This window comes from Geotrypetes seraphini, chromosome 15 (genome assembly GCF_902459505.1).
Source record: "Geotrypetes seraphini chromosome 15, aGeoSer1.1, whole genome shotgun sequence".
Taxonomy (NCBI): Eukaryota; Metazoa; Chordata; class Amphibia; order Gymnophiona; family Dermophiidae; genus Geotrypetes; species Geotrypetes seraphini.
The window spans coordinates 51,133,167-51,154,075 of NC_047098.1; the positions used below are offsets into that span (position 1 = coordinate 51,133,167).

General features: G+C 43.3%; 1 protein-coding gene across 1 annotated transcript; it reads right to left on the reverse strand.

The window, feature by feature from the left end:
- Positions 1-4,902: 4,902 nt before the first annotated feature.
- Positions 4,903-19,556, reverse strand: DYNLL2 (dynein light chain LC8-type 2). The gene is made up of 3 exons (XM_033921148.1): positions 19,401-19,556; positions 9,070-9,208; positions 4,903-5,309 (listed from the first exon to the last, which is right to left on the reverse strand). The coding sequence occupies exons 2-3, from the start codon at positions 9,199-9,201 to the stop codon at positions 5,172-5,174; spliced, it is 270 nt and encodes an 89-aa protein (XP_033777039.1). The 5' UTR covers positions 9,202-9,208; positions 19,401-19,556; the 3' UTR covers positions 4,903-5,171.
- Positions 19,557-20,909: the final 1,353 nt, after the last annotated feature.

Genomic DNA, 20,909 nt, shown 5'->3' on the forward strand with positions numbered 1-20,909 from the left:
TAAGATGGAAGGAATCGATCTGGATTTTATCTAAGAAATTGCACTTTTATTGGATGTATTGTTTACTGTTGGGAATCATAAGCAGCCCCCGTTGGCCCAACTACAAGAGAAGTCACAGGTGTGGAGAGAAAAGCAAGTACTCATGGGGAAGGGAGAGATAAACTGTGGTGAAATCTGTTAGCAGGAAGGGGGACTTAACTAGGTACTTGGGACCTGGGTTAGCCACTGTTAGAAACAGGATACTGGGCTTGATGGACCTTCGATCTGTCCCAATAGGGCAAGCTGTATGTTCTCTTGTAATCCATTGGTTAGCTTGTTTTGTATCAGAAGTATAGTGATGAACCCAAGACTCACACAGAATCACAAAATGTCACTCATTGTGCTTAAAATACTCAAAACGTTTTCTAAATGTCCAAACTCATTTTTGGTCAACAGCAAAATGTGGCACCCATCATATGTTCAACTTCATGCCTAAATATTCACATACACCATCAATCCACAACAGCATATAATAAACTTCAAAGTGCCTAATTTCTAAGTGATCTTTTTTTCAGATAATACCTTTCTAAGTACCTCTATGGTCTTCAGTTCCAGCCAACCACCAGCCAAATTATTTTGAAGGCTTGTTTCTCTTTCTGGCTTTTATTCATCATCAGACCTTAGGTTTTTTTTTAAAGTGCTTGTGCTCTATATTCTATGTTTTGTGCAAATCGATAAACTTTTTATACAACTTTAAAACTTTTGTACTTAGCTTTAGCTATTTCTTCATTCTTTTTTTAAATCTCGGGAAGGACCTTAAGGTTCAACAAGTTTCGCCCAAAGGCTTTTTCAAGAACGGGTCCCCTGCAAATAAGAGGCAAGAGTTGGTAAATGCATCAGTTTCATTGTTCTAAAACTTTAAACTAACCCAATATCTTAGCAGTTCTAGTTTTAGAGCTGTGGAGAAAAACAAAAGAGGTAATTTTACTTCTAAAACTAGAACTGCTAAGATACCGAGGGATTAGTTTAAAGTTTTAGAACAATGAAACTGATGCATTTAACAACTCTTGCCTCTTATTTGCAGGGGACCCGTTCTTGAAAAAGCCTTTGGGCGAAACTTGAACCTTAAGGTCCTTCCCGAGATTTAAAAAAAGAATGAAGAAATAGCTAAAGCTAAGTACAAAAGTTTTAAAGTTGTATAAGAAAAGTTTATCGATTTGCACAAAACATAGAATATAGAGCACAAGCACTTTAAAAAAAAAAAAACTAAGGTCTGATGATGGATAAAAGCCAGAAAGAGAAACAAGCCTTCAAAATAATTTGGCTGGTGGTTGGCTGGAACTGAAGACCATAGAGGTACTTAGAAATGTACTATCTAAAAAAAAGATTGCATAGAAATTAGGCACTTTGAAGTTTATTATATGCCGTTGTGGATTGATGGTGTATATTACATAGATAACGTCATAAACAACATTGGCCTATTTTAATACATAAATATTCACTTATGCATATACATTCTGCTGAAGTGTCAGCAGCCTCGCTTAGGGTCAATTAGCAATCTTCTATCAAAATTTGGTGAATTCCATCAACCCTTTTCACTAGTTGTTGCAGATTTTGGACAAACAGAGCATTCATCAGTGCCTGTCCAGTCACATTTAAACTTGGCAGCCCATGCTTCCATCACTGAAAATGAAGGAGATACCACCATACACTGACTGCATCAGTGGCATACCTCCCCTCCAAATAAACAATATTTTTTGTAATTTTATTTTTTTAAAGCCCATCCTCCCCAGAGAGCTCAGAATTGGTTAGTTTAACATTCAGTTACAATATAACATTACATAGGGTTACCAACTCTCCAACATGCTAATGCTGTGGTGTAAACAACCCCCCACCACCAGAATAGACTTTTCCTGCTAGGTCCTAGCTTAAGCTTGCTAACACCAACTCTAGCAGAATATACATTTCAAATGACATAGGGCTCCTTTCACAAAGGTGCGTTAAAGCCTTAACGTGCAAAATAGTGCATGCTAAAGTGCCGCACACGCTAGCCGCTATCGCCCCCTCTTGAGCAGGCGGTAGTTTTTCAGCTAGCGCACGCTAATCCGATGCATGTGCTAAAAACGCTAGCGTACCTTTGTAAAAGGAGCCCATAGTGTAAACACAAAAGAGAAAATAAATTTCTACCTTTTGTTGTAGGGTCACCATTTTTTAAAATCATGTTGGTCCCAGGCTCTGGTTTCTGTTAACTCACGCACCAGGGTCTCCTGCCCATTTGACATTTTCTTTTTTCAGTGCTCACCATCCATCTTCCATCTCTATACCTATCTTTTAAATTACAACTAAGGGGTTGTTTCCACCTATGCTAGATGATTGGAGGGGGAGTTAATGAGCAATTTAAGCTCCGCTTCATAGCTCCAGCGCAACATTTGCGCTGTGGCTTCCGAGACATTTTCCCCAGTTTAGATGTATTTTTAGAATTTATTCAAGACATGTCCAGTGATGATTAGAGGTTAAGCCATTGAGCATTTATGCCACCAGCACAAGTTTACTACTGGAGTTATAGTAATTGATTGATTTGCATATTTTTCTCCAGTTCCTCTTTATTCTGTTTTGTTATACAAAGAAAATTGAGAATGGCAAGTCTTCCCTTCCAATGCCATATCCAACATTTGTTTCTTTTCCACTGTCTACCATCTCCCTCCCTTGTGCCCTGGGTCAAACCTCTCTTCCCCTTCATGTAGCATCTCTCCATTCCTTCCCCCCCCCATTCTCACATGCAACATTTTCCTCTCCCTCTGCCCTCCAACCTATGTCCAACATTTTTCTCTCTTCTCCATGCGTCTCCCTTCCCTCCATCACATGCAACATGTCTCCCTCTTTGTTGCTATCTCTCTTCCTCTTCACCAGCCCATGTCCAACAATTTTTCCTCTCCCACCATGTGCAGCAGTTTTCCATCCCTCCCATCCTCCTGTGCAGCACCTCTGCACCTGACCAACACTTTCAAGGTCAGATATGACATTCCTTCGGGCTTCCAATGGCAGCAGCCAAAACAGACTGGTTGTGGCCTGCTCCGCTAGGGCTTCTCTGCTATGTCAGAGGGAAGACCCTGGTAGCCAGGCCACAAGAAGTCTGTTCAGAGTTTTGCCTCCAATGATCAGCCACTGCCACTTTAGAAGGCAGGCACAGAGGTATACAAGTTTTGTTGGCAGCCTTAACTCACTGCTCTGCTGGTGTTGAGCCTTCCTTGCTGCCAGTCCCATCTACTTCCTGCTTCTGTAAGGCAGAACCCAGCCAAGAGGAAAGCCCGATGCGGCAGAGCAGTGACTTTCCTGGACATTATCCGGACCCCAGGAGCACCCCTTTATGGTCTGCACCTGGGGTGGACTGCCCCCCCCCTTCCCCACCTGTTAACACTTGGCTAGAAGACCCAGCCTTCAAGTGAAAGGAGTCTTTGGGAGACATGCAGATTGCGCAGCCTTTTAAGGAAAGGAGATGGATGCACTTATACTGGTTAGGACATAATTCCAATGAGTTATGCACTTGTGAACCCATGAGTTGATGCATGTAGTGCTGCCCTGCTAAAAAAGGAGTCAATATTGCCACAAAGGTGCCATAATAGTAAGCAATTTTTACTTCCATCCATCAATAGCTGCAATCCAAGGCATCTAGTTACTCCCTACCATCTTTCAGGTAGGTTTAAAGAATACAATTGTGTTAACAGTTGTGCCATGTGTCAGATGTGTTCATCCTCAATGATAAGGCAGTTTCATGTACACTTTACATAAGCCATGTTAGTATAATTGTTATATGAATGTCTAGGACTATAATTTAAAGACTAGACAAGCTTTACCACTGGATACCTTGTAATTAAAAAAAAAAAAAAAATCAGCCTGTAGTCATTCATATGAAAAGAATGATCCTAACCAGACAAAGAGTTTTCAAAGCTAGGTAACAATACCAACACAATTAAGTCACATTCCAAGTACTATAGCCTAGGGCATTCGCAAACTGTGCTGTAAGACGCTGGCAATGAGGAACCAGCACTGGCCGACTACCTACAGGATGTGCCTCTCATGGTGAGAAGCATGTCTGTAGGCAGTCAGCCAGAGACTCTCCGCCTCTCCCAGGATTAGCAAGCTCAAGTCCATGGCTGGAGGGCCTCCATGCATGTGTGGACATCGGCGTGATGTCACATGCGCATACCACCACAAAAGTCCATCCATGTCTGGTTGCCCCTCCAGCTGCTGCTCCAAGTTTAGTGTGCCACAGCTTCAAAAGGTTTGTGACACGCTGCCCTTGGGTGTAGAGGCAAAGAGTAGAATGACGTGTCAGGGGCTGCAATTTATTACCTACAGATGAAAGATACCGTGTTTCCCTGAAAATAAGCCCTACCCCAAAAATAAGCCCTAGTTAGATTGACCCACAAAACCCCTCCCAAATGCCCCTGACATTCCGACTTCATCCCTGGATTCGTCAGCAGCAGCACTCCCCCTACCCTCCCGCTAAACCCTGCTGACCCTCCACCCACTCCCCTATGCAACATCTTTCCATCTCTCCCTCCCACCGCGAGACCAACATACCTCCCTCCAAACAGCAGCGTCGGCAGCACTCTAAACAGGCTGCTTTGTGGTCTTCTCCTGCCGGGTCCTTCCCTCTGCCCTAGTGTGTTTTTTGAACCCATATAAGATACTGCCTTATTTTCGGGGAAACACAGTACAAGGTAGTTTCCCCTCTATAGCACTTCTTGGAGCACTCCCAACACCACATTTTGGAAAAAAGCCTGGTTTTCAGCTCATGTTCATTTCCAGCACATTTTTGCTCCTACCCACAATAGGACACATTTTAGCATTATGCATTGGCTGTTCCTTTGTCTTCCAACCCCTCTGCTTTCTAAGGGGGGAAAGAATTAAAACAGTGAGGGAGTTTATGTAACCATTTTATTTTCTTCCCTTTCAAAGGCCATTGCTCAGCATTTACAGGTTTTTTTTTTTCCCCCTAGTGCAAATACAACCAAAAGAAAAAAAAAAGCAAACAGAAAAGCCACCCTTCTCAGGCAACTAAACAAATGTCTTTACTGCAACATATACACATTAAATACAGTCCATGCAGCTGCGCAGCCCTTATCTCAAGGGATCTTGGCTTGGGCCATCAGTGCATTCCAGTCCAAACTCCACTTGGCTCCCACATCCTATCCAGACTTGAACAGCAGAATCGCAACCTGACCCAAGTAGAAATAGATGAAGTGTTTTGTCTCGTGTGTTACATAGCTGCCGAAGTTTCTGCCAACAATGCAGTGCCAGGTGGGGTTATACTTCTTGTCAAATTCCTGCAGGTGAATCAAAAATAAAAGCAGCTTAAAACGGATGCCATTAACTTAGCTAGCCCTCGTATCTCATCTATTGTCTAGTCAGAAGCAGTCATGCTACTCTGACTCCAAGTGCATCGCTAAGTTACTGAATTTTCTGCATGCTTGCCACAGTTGCCAAGTCACCCAGTTTCTGGTTTTGACCTTGAACATGAAAGCATTTCTATAATCCTTGATTAAACCCACTGAATAGCTTATTTTCAAAACCTACCAAATCCAATACAACTAGTATGGACTTAGTGGGTTTTGAAAATAAGCCCTTTCAGTTAGAAGCTGACTAGTTTTAGTTTCAATGCTGAAAATTGGCCCAAAATCTAAATTTGGCCTAGTTTTGGTTTCAGCCAAAAATGAACGAACCAAAATTGTTCTCCATGTCATGTGGCTCTCCTCCTGATCCCCTCAGAGCCAAAGAAGCTCCCACATACTCCCTCCCAGCTCTACCCTAGGTCTATTTGTAAGCAGTCCTGCAGTCACTTACCTGAACTAGCTCCAGTCCCAAAAAGGAGCTACTGCAACCTCCAGCAGCAAATCTGGGGATTGCTCCTCCTCCCACCAGCCACTAGACCACCAGGATGGCAAGGCAGGCCCAGGAAGTATGTCTTGGAGGGAGGGGGGACTAGGCTAGTTTCAGTTAAACAAACAAAAAAAACCCCCAAAAACTGATTTTGGTCACCTTCTAGAAGTAATGCAGCTATCTCATAATGCAGAATGGGGTTGCCATAAAATAGCCTAGACCCTCTCCCCTGGAGCTGGGAAACATGGTAGCTCTATGTCAGTGGTCTCAAACTCGTGGCCCGGGGACCCTCGGTATGTTTATCATAATCACAAATGTAAAATAAAACAGTTTCTTGATCCTATGTCTCTTTAGCTATAAATAACAATATTATTATTAAGACTTAGCCAAAATGAAAGATTTATAAACTATAAAGAATTTTACCTCATGCAAAATTGTCATTTCTTTAATAAGACATTAACTATTTTTTTTTTCTGAGGCCCTCCAAGTACCTATAGTCCCAAAATGTGGCCCTTCAAAGGGTATGAGTTTGAGACCACTGCTCTATGTAGTTGACTGCATGCTCCAGAATGGCAGCGCTTTTAGGAAAAGTTGCAAGTTTTGTCACAAATTCTTAGCTTTTCTCAGCTCTCAACATCTACAGTAGCAGGTGGGTTAATCAGAACCATAGCTACCAAACTGAGCCCACATCTACCATCTAATGCAGGGGTGTCAAACTCAAATCACATAATTGGCCGAAATCTAAAACGCAGGCTAAGTTGCGGGCTGAATTTTTTATTAAGATATGTATCTTAGTAGAAGTATAGATCCTTCCTCACCCTCAGACACCTTTGGTGTGGTCAGGCACTTGTATGGAGCGCCCTGATCCAACCTAGCTTTTACACTGGGACTGGGTCCTTCTGCCTGCAAATGGATACCGAGGCAGCATGGTGAGGCGCTTGGAGCGCCACTGGGAGTGGGGCTGCACAGTCAGGCGCTTAGATGTGGTACAGTCACCGCGGGCCACATAAAATGGCCAGGCAAGCCGGATTCGGCCCCCGGGCCTTCTGTTTGACATGCGTGATCTAATGTTCACCTTCAACAAAAGATAGTATAGCGAAAGAGCAGTAATGCATCTACAGTAGGTCTTGGCTATATTTAAACTGGAAATCAGACTCCCATTACAACAGGAAATGAGAGAAAACAGAACAAAGTCAGTGCACCCAGGTGTCACATGGACTGTTTAGTGTTAGAAGCCAAGGTATTAAATGCCAAAACCCACATGTCTTTTAAAGCTATGTAATATGCCAATGTAGCTTCTCTATACCTGTTCTAGACTTCCTGAACCTTTAACTTAACACATCCATGACAGGCCTGACCCAAACCAACCCAAACACCATGCAGACTGCCTAAGGCAGTTAAAACAGTAGCAGAACAGCGTAAAAACTGTCAGCCCTGTTAAGCATGCACACAACCACACAAAAGCCCAAAACCTGCCATGTCCTACCTCTTGTCACAGAAAATTAGCATCAGAGGACAGACAGACTGCCGCAATCCTCCAATGCACAAGTGCTATGATATGCGAGCTCTGAGTAGAAGACAACAGTTAAGTGGTGGTGGTAGGTAGAAAGGGGAGAAGAGACTGGGGGAGGCTTGGGCCGCAAGATACATATGAGCTCAATTAAGCTCAAGGGTAATTTGAGTAGCCTAGTGGCTGAAGCTGCAGGCTAAGCCAGGAATGCCTAGCTCAACTTCAAATCCCACTGCAGCTCTGTGATCTTGGGCAATGTGTTTAACAATCCTCAGTTGTCCCAGGGACAAAATACTTCTGTATCTGAATGTACACCACTTCAATAGACTTCAGGCAGTATATAATACATATTATAAGACCATGTGTCCTGATAGAGGAGGACCATGCAAGGACACCCCGACCTTTGCTTAGTATTAGTTCCGATTCACAGAATTAATTTGCTTTAGTGCAGCCAAGACATCCCATTTTGGTGGTTGGCTATGAAAACCCTGCCTGCCATCATCCCTCCCTGGTGATTGGAGGTGAGGGGGCACTTAACTCCACTCCCCTAACCATCTGTATCTTTAAATCTTTGCCAGCAACACATTTCCCCCATGCACATGCCAGCTCGGCCTTCTGATGTTAAAGTTAAGCTTAAAGGACCAGGAAGTTAGAGGGGAGGCTTGGGCCAGCACAAGCTGGGGCGAATGTGTACCTTGCTCACTGCTAGCAAGACTAAATTTAAAGATTTTTTTTTGGGGGGGTCACTTAAACGTCACTCCATCTCCTTAGGGGTGTTTGGGATCCCTCCAGCCACATCACTGCTGTATCACTGTTTGGTGGCCCTATGCCCACCCGTGGCTATAGCACTGGACATTAGATGTGGAGTAAAACCAGCATTTACCAACCAGTCTAGTATTTTTTGGGAGTCCGCAAGACAAGCTAGTTTTAGCAGTAAGTGGCAGGGATCAAGCCCCACCAGTTGAAGATCTTCTCCCAGTGGTGCCAGATACTATTTTCCACTTCAGGTTTGTGGCAGTTCCAAGCTACTGACACCCATGCAGGCCTTTTTTCAGCAAAAAGCTAAGCATGTCCTGGTAGCTCAGGGAGCTACCAAGTAGTTTTTTTTAGTGCCACTGAGGAGGAGATCTTCAGCTGGTAATACTTGGGATCCCTACCAGCTCAGGCTTTAAATGGAGTAGAAAATGGGCAGTAGGGGGTCCTAGTCCTGGGCCCATAGTTTCAGCAATCTCTTGGTCCACAAGTGCAAAAAGGCTAGAAAAACTAGACTAATCACATCCGACAGCCCGGATCAACTACTGATGTCCAAACACTAGCCGTTGCTTGTTTTAATCTTTGTTGGATGTCAAGTGCCATATGGATATTGGGATTATGTACTGGCTATTTGTATTCCATTTTACTTTTGAAAACCCCCACTTTGATCGGTTATTGGAAGTGTGGCTAGAACTTTAGTTCACAAATCTGCTTTTGCTGGTGGTCTAGTAGCTCTAAGGGAGGAGATGTGAAAAACAGAGCTGGTTAGATAAAGCTTTCTTTGGGTTTTTTTTTAAACTTGCCATCTGCATTGTATCCTTATAACCATACTCAAGATGCCAAAGTACAAGGGTCAGCAGAACAGCACACCAAGCATTCTTGATCTTATAAACAGGCTGAGAAAGTGGAAAAATTGTTTGCATAGGAACCAACAAATAGAATACCTTTTTGATATAGGCTGCGATATCTTTTTCTATGTTATACTTCTCCATAGCTTGTGTAGCACAATCCACAGCATCTTGCTGCATGTCCTCGGACATGTCGGCATTCTTGATAACAGCCTTCCTGTCAGACATTTTGACCCTGTGACACAACACAACAGCATTAGCTATGTTTTGCAGACAGCTCAGCCAGAATGATCCCCACAGCAATAACCTTGCTATTGGGACTCATCAGCTCCTATAAGCTTGCAAAATATACTTGGATCGATATTTAGGCAAAGCAGCAGCAGCAGCAATATATTTGATATTACCGTTTTACTAAGTTATGCCTTGCATAAATTTACAGGCCTCAATGATTTTCAGCCAACTAACAATGGAATCAGATCAGGCTTTTGGCACCCTTGGGAAAAGCCGAAGCACCACAGACCTTGCAGAATAGATACCCTCATGCTACATTGTGAAAAAATGTCATAGTATAATCCTGTTAAAATGTAACAATTGGATTCTTCATATTTAAGGCTTGACGTTCACAGAGACTTGGCCCATAAAGAGTTCAACAACTGCAAACCTCAGTTGTATATATAATACCATTACAAGAAGGATTACAAGAAGGATAAGATGTCTTGGACATCTACACAAGTGCTGCTAAAGGTATATAAATAGAAAAGGATTAGCTTTTTGTGAATATAACCATCTCCAAAGCAACATCCAACTTATAACAGATTCTAATTTCTGGGAAGCTTAAACAGGCATTGAAAAAAAAAAATTAAAAAAAACCCAACAACAGAACATTAGAATATGGCAGAAAACTGTCTGAGATACCACACTGTACACCAATGACAATCTGTCATTTGTACTGCAAGAGTACAAGTCTGACATGATCAGCAAGAATGTGGCCATTAAAGAGTCAACAAGCAGCAACATTACTAAGTAGATATCCAAAGACAGCTCACATCCATTGGCAGGACTAGCCCAAGGTCAAGTGAAGCACCATCCTACCAAGGAGGGGGAAATCAGAGTCAAAAGTGCCTGTTCTGTCTAGATAGCCCCCCTCTGATGAAGTGTTTAGCTGCACAGTCAGTTAAGTACTGTAGCAACATTTTTGTTAGGACCACCTGGACGGATCATGCAAGTAAGGCGCTAACCCTGTCCCCCGTAAGTCACCTCTGTACCTCAATCTTCACCAGCGTGAGCAGCTTCTCCAACTGCTGCTTGCACTGGATTTTCCTCCATTACTTCCTGGCCCCGTGACCTGGAAGTGATTTCAGATGGAGCCAGGCCTGTGTGAGCAACAGGCTAGAGTAGTTGCTCATGCCAGTGAGATTTTAAAGAGGTATGGGGGCAGAGAGGTGCTGGCACTCCCACCAAGATGGCACCCAGGGTGGTCAACCACCATCCCCCAATATACCACTGGTAATAGTGTACATTCCTCATGTCGCACAAAGATGGCATTAGAGGGGTGCAAAGAGAATGACTGCCCTGGGCTCATAGCCTGCCTTAAATGGAAGATGTGTCTCAAAGCCCATCTGCAGACTCCCTCCCAGATTACATTACATTATACTTATTAACCACGTTACCGAAAAGTTCTACACGGTTTACAAAAGGTTATCTATATATATATATATATATAAAATCGGAGGTATGTGTGTATGTATGTGTGTGTGTATGTGCCGCGATCACACAAAAACGGCTTGACCGATTTGAACGAAACTTGGTATGCAGATCCCTCACTACCTGGGGTGATATGTTCTGGGGGTCTCGCGGCCCACCTGCACACGTGGGCGGAGCTACAAACATAAAATCAGATTTCATCCATTCATGTCAATGGAAAAAATGTAAAAAGCTGCCAACGCATAACCGGCTTGCCCGATTTGCACGAAAATTGGTATGCAGATCCCTCATTACCTGGGGTGATATGTTCTGGGGGTCTCGCGGCCCACCTGCACACGTGGGCGGAGCTACAAACAAAAAATCAGATTTCACCCATTCAAGTCAATGGAAAAAATGTAAAAAGCTGTGGGACCGATTTGAATGAAACTTGGTATGCAGATCCCTCACTACCTGGGGTGATATGTTCTGGGGGTCTCGCGGCCCACCTGCACACGTGGACGGAGCTACAAACAGAAAATCAGATTTCACCCATTCAAGTCAATGGAAAAAATGTAAAAAGCTGTGGGACCGGTTTGAACGAAACTTGGTATGCAGATCCCTCACTACCTGGGGTGATATGTTCTGGGGGTCTCGCGGCCCACCTGCACACGTGGGCAGAGCTACAAACAGAAAATCATATTTCACCCATTCATGTCAATGGAAAAAATGTAAAAAGCTGCCAACGCAAAAACGGCTTGCCCGATTTGACCGAAACTTGGTATGCAGATCCCTCACTACCTGGGGTGATATGTTCTGGGGGTCTCGCGGCCCACCTGCACACGTGGGCAGAGCTACAAACAGAAAATCAGATTTCACCCATTCATGTCAATGGAAAAAAATGTAAAACGCTGCCAACGCAAAAACGGCTTGCCCGATTTGAACGAAACTTGCAACACATCTTCCTTTTCAGTTTAAGAGATTGCAAATTCCAGTGAGACTTGCATTCTCTATCACAATCAACAAATCACAGGGACAGATTATTACATACTGTGGAGTGGATTTAAGATCCCCCTGTTTTTCCCATGGACAACTCTATGTTGCTTGCTCAAGGGTGGGTTCACCCAAGAATTTATATGTTCTTGCTCCTGGAGGTGAAACTAAAATAGTTGTTTATAATCAAGTTTTGTGTTAGTTGTATTGTATTCATTTTGTCAAATATTTCACATTATAATTTGAATATTGTACTTTTTATAAAGCTGTAAAAAAATAATTTCATTCACCACTATAAAGTATCTTTATTTGAATCCATTTACAGTGTTATTGCTATAATTAAATACCCGTGCACCGCCGGGGCATCAGCTAGTTAATAATAAACATGGTCCATGGAATAAAATGAATTAAGTAGTCAAATATTTAGAGAAAAGGTAAATTTTCAACTTTTTTCTAAAATGTTTATAGGAATTTGATGTAAGCAACAATGAACAAAATGAAGCCGCCTGAGATGCTAAAGAATGATTAAGGAATTTCTTGCTTTTACAGCCCTTTACAGGAGGAAAATTGAACAAGGCATGAAATTTTCTGCTGTATTTATGTGTGGCTATGGAGAAACTGTTAGCCAGGTAGATAGGCCCCAGCTTAAATCAAAACACCTGCCATCTCACCATCTAGTCCAGGGATCTCAAAGTCCCTCCTTGAGGGCCGCAATCCAGTCAGGTTTTCAGGATTTCCCCAATGAATATGCATTGAAAGCAGTGCATGCACATAGATCTCATGCATATTCATTGGGGAAATCCTGAAAACCCAACTGGATTGCGGCCCTCAAGGAGGGACTTTGAGACCCCTGATCTAGTCTGAGTTTGTCCCTTTGATCTCACTGCCAGAGCTACTCCCTGTTGCCTTTTGGCACTACATGGTCTAAACTCATGAGACACTTGTAATGTGAAGGCTGATCACTGACAGGACAGAGCTTTTTTTCTTTTTTTTTTTAACCCTGGGATATTGGATGGCTAAAGCTGCTCTACAAGGCCCTTAATATGGACTGAGATCCTGGGTTTGATTCTCACTGCAGCTCTTTGTGATTCTAAGACTCGTTTGTCCCAGGTCTCTACAATTTAGGATTGCGAACCCACTAGTAGTGACAAACTACCTGCATTTAATTGTAAACTGCTTTGTTGCATGTTTATGTTAATCAGGTTTTCTATTCCACCTTTACCTATTCAGTTCATAGTCAGATTACATTACAAGAGGGTTGGGTCAGTTACCCAGAAGTTACAATGGACAGTGACAGACATTCAATAGAGTTGCTGGTACAGGCAGATCAGTACAGTTAGGTCACAGCTACAACTTCATGTAGGTCACTGTTGGCTCATCATTTTGTCCCCTGGGTTGCACTAGACAGTTTAGAAATGGGCTTTTACAATTCCTATTTCAGGGTTGACTCCGTCTTAATATAGAAATGCTTTTAAGAGCTTCCTGAACCTCAGATAGTGGTCACAAGATTGTAGTTAAGTGGTAGTTTGTTCCATCATTTTGCTAATTGATATTGGATGGATAAGTTAATTTGCCCGATAGACTATTTGTTGCATGCTAGGAATTTTAAGTGGATAAGATTTCCGGAGGTGCCCTGAAGTAGGATGACCCAATTCTGTTAGATAGCCGAGGTGTTGCCTGTAAGGTTCTTAAAGACAGAGATGCCTAATTTAAACTTGATCCTTGCAGTTATGGGCAGCCAATGAAGTTTCATATACAATAGTAGGGCTGTAGGTGTTCCAATTTCCATAGTCCGTATAAGCATTATTTCTGCATTTTGAACTAGTTGTAGACACGATAGCAATGTTTTAGAGCACGGGGGGGGGGGGGGGGGGGGGGGGAAAACAAAGGCTGCAATCCAATCAAGTTTTCAGGATTTCCCTCAATGAATATGCACGAGATCTATTTGCAACTGATACATATTCATTAGGGAAATCCTAAAAGCCGACTGGATTGTGGCCTTCATTCCCCACCCCTGTTTTAGAGCAAAGAACTAGCGTTACATTACAGTAGTCAAGCCCAGATAGGATTAAGGATTAGGGATTGCACAGATTCGGATAGCCTGTTTCAAAGTATTTAAAAACATAAGAATTGCCACTGCTGGGTCAGACCAGTGGTCCATCATGCCCAGCAGTCTGCTCACGCGGACTAACTGAGACTAGCCCTATCAGCGTATGTCCTTGTTCAGCAGGAACTTGTATAACTTTGTCTTGAATCCCTGGAGGGTGTTTTCCCCTATAATAATAATAATAATAATAACAGTTTATATACCGCAATACCGTGAAGTTCTATGCGGTTTACAAAAGATTAAGCAAAGGTACAAATTGATTGACTTTAAGAGGGTGGAAGAAAGAAAATTAATAGGACAGGAAATCCATTGTTGAGCAGAAAGTGACCAATAGGACAAGTTAATCGCTATTGAAGAGTGTTCCAGTTTTCTACCACTCTCTGGGTGAAGAACTTCCTTACATCTGTACAGAATCTATCCCCTTTCAACTTTAGAGTGCCCTCTCGTTCTCTCTACCTTGGAGAGGGTGAACAACCTGTCTTTATCTACTAAGTCTATTCTCTTCATTATCTTGAATGTTTTGATCGTGTCCCCTCTCAGTCTCCTCTTTTCAAGGGAGAAGAGGCCCAGTTTCTCTAATCTCTAGCTTTCACATCACAAGAAAATATTGTTTTATTAACGATTGTACATGGCTCTTTATGGACAGATAGTTATTTACACAGAAAATTAGTACAGTATATCAAATCCACCATCAACAGAATATTACAGTATCCTTAGAAAACCACCATGGAAGCTATACTGCCTATCCCTGCAAACACTGGCACAGTAAGGGGAGGGGGGGGTCCACCCTGACACCATCTTTCTCAATGTGCCAGCACCCCTCCTCCTCTCCACTCCCATACCTTTTAACTTCAGTGCAAACAGCCACTAACCTACTGCCTGCTTTGGCACTCTGACATCACTTCTGGGCCTAGGAAGTGATGTCAGAGAGCACCGAAGTCGACGCAGGCAGCAAGTTGGTGGCTGCTCATGCAGAAGTTAAAACGGTACGGAGGGGAGGAGCACCACCACCCTGGGCACCGCTTACCCTCCCTACGTCATTGTCTGCAAAGTTAGGAATCTGAACTTTTTTTTACCAATGAGTCTATACCAGGGATCTCAAAGTCCCTCCTTGAGGGCCACAATCCAGTCGGGTTTTCAGGATTTCCCCAATGAATATGCATTGAAAGAAGTGCATGCACATAGATCTCCTGCATATTCATTGGGGAAATCCTGAAAACCCGACTGGATTGCGGCCCTCAAGGAGGGACTTTGAGACCCCTGATCTATACCATTCTTACATTTTTGCTGCACCTCCCTGTGCACACAAAGTAGAGACCGAACAGTTTGAATTTTCAGGAAAGGCCTGGGCTCAATTCATAAAGCTCATTGTACCTAGGAAAAAGGTTAGGAATTTTTGGAATCTACATAGGTCAGTAGGACAAGTAAAAAGCCAATTAAGACAGCTCCTTTTGCCTTTCCCCTACAGCAGGGGTGTCAAAGTCCCTCCTCGAGGGCCGGAATCCAGTCGGGTTTTCTGGATTTCCCCAATGAATATGCATTGAAAGCAGTGCATGCAAATAGATCTCATGCAGATTCATTGGGGAAATCCTGAAAACCCGACTGGATTCTGGCCCTCGAGGACCGACTTTGACACCTGTGCCCTACAGGATAGGACATTCTGTGGAACCTAAATTAGGCTCATATCTTGAGCTGCTTTAAGGATTAATCCTACACCAGATCCTATACGGAAGCTCAGCAGCCCCTCTCATCCAATTATTCTCTAATGTTTGGTTGACATCAAAAAGAATCCTTAACAGAGTCCAACTAAACCTACCATCCACAAAATACCTCCACTACAAACAAATTTCCCACTCTATGCTAACCTATCTGGGTGTAAAAATCTGGAATGACCTACCAGAAGCAATCAGGAAAGAGACAAGCTACACTAGATTCAGGGAAAAAACCTGAAGACTCACCTTTTTGACAACCAACTATCTGTTTTTGTACAGCGTCCCCTACGTCTAAGTCCCCTCCTCTTATCTCTCCACATCCTCTTCCCCTCCCTTCTTTTCCCCTTCCTCTTTGATCTGTTGAGCCTGTGTAGGTATGTTGCAACTCACAAATGGAAGATTAGATTAGATTAAGACAAGTTTCCATACTCAGATTTGTCTGCATAACTTTGGCAGTTACCCTGATATCACCCCTCTTTCCCCACCCACCAGGGGAAAAAATATATATCAGACCAGACGTCATAACTAAAGCTATCCAGAAGGCCAACATTTTATATTCCAAGACAATTTACCTGAACAAGCACTGAACTTCTCTGGATAACTGGTGTTCACACCCAAGTGGAGTACTGACTTGAACTTCAAAGGCAACTAAAAATTTACCACCATCACAATATTTGTATTTATTATTTCCCCCCCTATGTTTATACATTATAGATATTCAGTTTATAGTATTAGGATTCAGGTACAAGTTCTTGCCTCAAAATGCTTAAGGGTCATAGGCAATAAAGAGATTTGCCTAAAATCACAAGGAATATCAGAGTGGGAGGGTTCATAGACAACAACGCGGAAGACAAAGGCGCGCGCCGACAACTGAGCGCAAGACGGTGGCGCGCGCCGAAGCAAATTACTGTTTTTAGGGGCTCCGACGGGAGGTTTTGTTGGGGAGCACCCCCAGTTTACTTAATACAAATTGCGCCGGCGTTGTGGGGGGTTTGGGGGGGTTGTAACCAGTGTTCCCTCTAAGCTGAGCAGGAGTCCTCCACCCACAGTCTAGTGGTAGCAATGCAGCTGGAGGACACCTGCTCAGCTTAGAGGGAACAGTGGTTGTAACCCCCCACATTTTACTGTAAACTTAACTTTTTCCCTAAAAACAGGGAAAAAGTGAAGTTTTCAGTAAAATGTGGGGGGGATTTATATCCAGGGAGAGTCTAATGCAGGGGTGTCCAACCTTTTGGCTTCCCTGGGCCGCATGGGCCAAAAAAGATGTTTCTGGGGCCACGCAAACGCTGCAGCAAGACAGAGGAGGGAGCCGGCAAAAGGTAAACACCCGGGGGCAACAGAGAAAAAAAACACTGCATCGCCCTCGACCGGGGCCACACAAAATACTTCACGGGGCTGCATGAGGCCCTCAGGCCACAGGTTGGACACCTCTGGTCTAATGCCTAGCACAGTGGGCTGATGACCAGGGGAACTAGGCTCTATTCCCACAGACTCCTTGTGACATTGGGCAAGTCACCTAATCCTCCACTGTCCCAGATACAAAGATTATGAGCCCACTAGAACAAAGTACTGTATATAATAATAATAATAATAACAACAGTTTATATACCGCAGGATTGTGAAGTTCTAAGCGGTTTACAATTATTAGAAATGTTACAGATTAAATGGAATAAACAAAGTACTGACTTATATAGTATGTAAACTGCAGAAAGCCAGCATATTAAATGGACGACCCTTATTATATGCAAACTATTCAATAAGCAGAGGTGAATAGGGAAGACTGATATTCAATATGTTTGGTGTCACACACAAGGGTCTTAAAAGGCCATCTGACAGTGGAGTACATCACCTTAAATATTACACTTTGTTTCATTGTCACCATAGTTTGTTCTATGAATAAGAAACAAAACAAACTAACCTGTTGCCTTTTCATAGGCAATCGAATAGGGTAGGCCACAGGGGACCATCAAAGGAACCAACTTTTCAGTGATTGGGTGGAGGGGGGCTAAACTTAATATAAATTACTCCTCCATGGACCCAGCCAAAGAATTTGCTCAAAATCAAGGGGGGGGGGGAGCGCTCAAACACCCACAGAGCTGGCTCCTATGGGGACCCATGACCCCACCAATATTTAGCTCCATCGAGCCTCACACTGCATCAGCATCTAGACAGTTAGAGTTTAAGCAGCCAAACCAACCAAAAAAGTGCTCAAATAGCACCATATCCTTTTAAATACCCATCTAGGATAAAGGGGAAGAGTAGTAGTAAAAGATGGAAGTGGATAACAGTAGCTAGTGCAAGTTAATATACCAGATGACAGCTTATTATGGACATCTCTAGCACCAAGGCTACCTTTCACAAAGAAAGCGTAAGGGTGAACCCGTCTCTGGAGATAATGAGATATCTGTCCTGTTTTTAATGGTGTCCCCTTTTAACTTTTGGATTGAAAGCGTTAACTGCTCTGATTCAGTAAGAGTGGGCAGTATATCAATCCATGGAAACGTTTAAGAACATACAACAGGTAAGGAGCATTGTAGGAGTTATTCAAGACCAGGGGTCTCAAAGTCCCTCCTTGAGGGCCGCAATCCAGTCGGGTTTTCAGGATTTCCCCAATGAATATGCATGAGATCTATATGCATGCACTGCTTTCAATGCATATTCATTGGGGAAATCCTGAAAACCCGACTGGATTGTGGCCCTCAAGGAGGGACTTTGAGACCCCCTGCTCAAGACAGATGTCTCCTGGCCATATGGAGAACAGTCTCAAATGTAACCGGTGCAGATATACATAACATTCAGCAACTACAAACCCAGTCTAGATTTTGGGGTTCCTCCCCCCCTCCACCCCGCGTCAATGAGCATGCACCATATCAAGTGCTCGTGCGTGTGAGGAGGAGGGGTAGAGAAGCATGGCTTCAGCCATGCACGATTTCCTCCGACACAGCAAAGTGAGCCTACTCCTATGGAAACTAGATGGAGACCATAAAAGCATGCGAGATATAATAGAGCCTGGAACTTAAGCTAGCATCCTGGTTTTGTTCAGTTAAGTCCTGGCTTTCTGTACAGAGTAGTACTCGAGCTTCTCCGATCAGGACCTCATCGTTTACAGATTTAAAAAAAAAAAATAACCGGATTTTATTCCCGTTATATAGTCATTAAGGCCCTCCCTCTAGACCAGATCTGCAGTGACCTCTTTCCATCCTTTAGCATCAACCCTCACGATGCAACCTGGATCTTTCAGAAAGGTTGGAAAAATAGGACAGATACAGCACATAAGAGACAAGAAGAGCTTGACGTAGCCCAAAAAACCCTGCCAAGGTGAAAGTGGGCGATGCACGTAGACCCCCCCCCCCCCGAGCACTTCCTGAACAAAACACCCCGGTTCAAGAGATCTTTGCCGCAACAAGCTTAAGGGGGACAAACGTTAATTCTCACTTGAAACCAAATCGGCCTCCAAAGCCTTCAGACAGCGCGTTGCCTGAATGTCCTGGGATTTTTTTTTTTTTTTTAAGGTAGCAAAATGCAAACCCTCTGCAGAGAAGAGCTTTCTCAAAGTAAAAAGCACCAACTACGTTGCCTTGACCCATAACAGCAGAATTAAATCCCTTTGCCCCCTTATCCAAGCATCAAAGGACTCCAAATCACTTAAATTGGTGAAGAACTATTACAAAATCATAAATGGCTATGGGGGGGGGGGGGGGTTGTAGAGCAACAGAACTACCTCCAGTCGAAAAACATAAGTGCTTTAGAAAATACAGAATCCGCACCATGCAGTACAAACGGGACCCCCACATGAAAAGGCGGAAGGGAAGGCCGGAAAGAGACAAAAAATAAAAATAAAGAGACCAGCCCTATACCCCAGGCTCAAGTCTAGCGTGAGCGGAGCTACCCCAGGAAAGGCCAAGGTGGGGGGAACTAGGGACCCCGGGACTCACCTGCACAGTGTCTTTACTCAGCCCACACCGCCTCTACGCCGGTCCTTTTTTTTTCTTTCTTTTTTTTTTTTTTTTTAAACACTGCTCGCGCTGGCTCCCGGCGGACCCCTGAAATAGCCGCCGCCCCGCCCGCTGCCGCGGCGGCTCCCCCCCGGCCGCCCTCGCCATTGGCTGCAGCCACCGCCTCTCCCGGCTCTGCAGGCACTTTCCCCTCGCTCTTCTCTGCCTACATCTTATTTCATCCCACAATTCCACTAGACAATTGCAGATCGCTTCTTAACCCTGCTTTGTTCCAACCCCCCCCCCCCGCAACGCCCCCTGTTTAGGTGACTGAAAAAGGACACGCTCTTCTGTCCGGTTTTATTTTTATGCTGTGCTCTATGCGCATATAAATGGACTCGTTGGTACAGTGGGACACTTGAGGTGGACAGATTCGCTTTTATTCCAGTGCACTGACGTTTTTCAATAAGCTGTGGAAGGGGTGGGAAAATCAGTGAAAGAAAAAAAAAAATGCTGTGTAGTCTAGTAGTAGGTTGCCTAATAGAAGTTTTAGAGGTTGATCTTATGCGTAATCTTATAAAGGACTTTTTACACTAAACCCTGCTTGACAAGAATTAAAAAGCCTCATAAAATTCTCCTGCGCGGTATACACACATGTGACAAGCAAGCAAGGTACTTCTATACAACCCCACATGTAGGCGTGTTCGGAATAATAGTTTGGACAGAGCATGGGCAAAGTCGTGACTATGCACATATTTTATTTATTTATTTTTTTTCCCAAATGCACCTACGTGCTTATTGGATTTGGGCAGCAGTAAGTTTACACCTACTCCCACAACCACGATTTCTGCAGCAGGATTTGTGAGGCTGTTATAAAAATAGGGCTTTTATAACAGGAAACCTGTTAAAAAAATTACCTTCCACATGACTTGGTACAAAAAAATATTGAAATTTATCTGCTAGTTACCAGAAAAGAGATCAAACATGGAATCTTCCTAGGCCAACAGAAATATTTTCACAGTATAGTTCATTTTAATTCAAACGCACTTGTTCTTTTTTTATAACTTTTTATATTTATTTATCTGTGCAGTTTCCAGCATTTATACAGAAATAGTCACAAACTTTCTGATCAAGGCCTATTCAGCATAAATCTTGCCCACATTTGCAGTTTTTACAGGGCTCTAGGATCTGATCTATTTTGCAACATCTCGTATTCTATGAGCATTGGAGCTGTTACTACTGCGGCCGACGCTAAAAACCACGCTACAGTTTTTTTTAAAAGGGGGAGTAAGGCAGATAAAAAAACCATATAACATAATATAAATTTTTATTTATATATCGCAAAAGCCTTTCGGTTCTATGCGGTTTACAAAAGAGATAGGCTGACCATTGTCAGTGAGCTACAATAGATAAAACATTGGCATTGACAAGTTAGCAATAGTTTCATATCAATATGCTACTTTGGAGGGATTACAAGAATTATGGGTGTCAGGTCAAAAGCGTGCCGGG

What these genes read in the sequence shown, in the direction of transcription:
- DYNLL2 (XM_033921148.1), bottom strand. Translation starts at nt 9,201, where the DNA reads ATGTCTGACAGGAAGGCTGTTATCAAGAATGCCGACATGTCCGAGGAC. An exon ending in TCGCAGCCTATATCAAAAAG is followed by an intron (nt 5,310 to 9,069) that starts GTATTCTATTTG and finishes ATTCACCTGCAG; the next exon opens with GAATTTGACAAGAAGTATAA.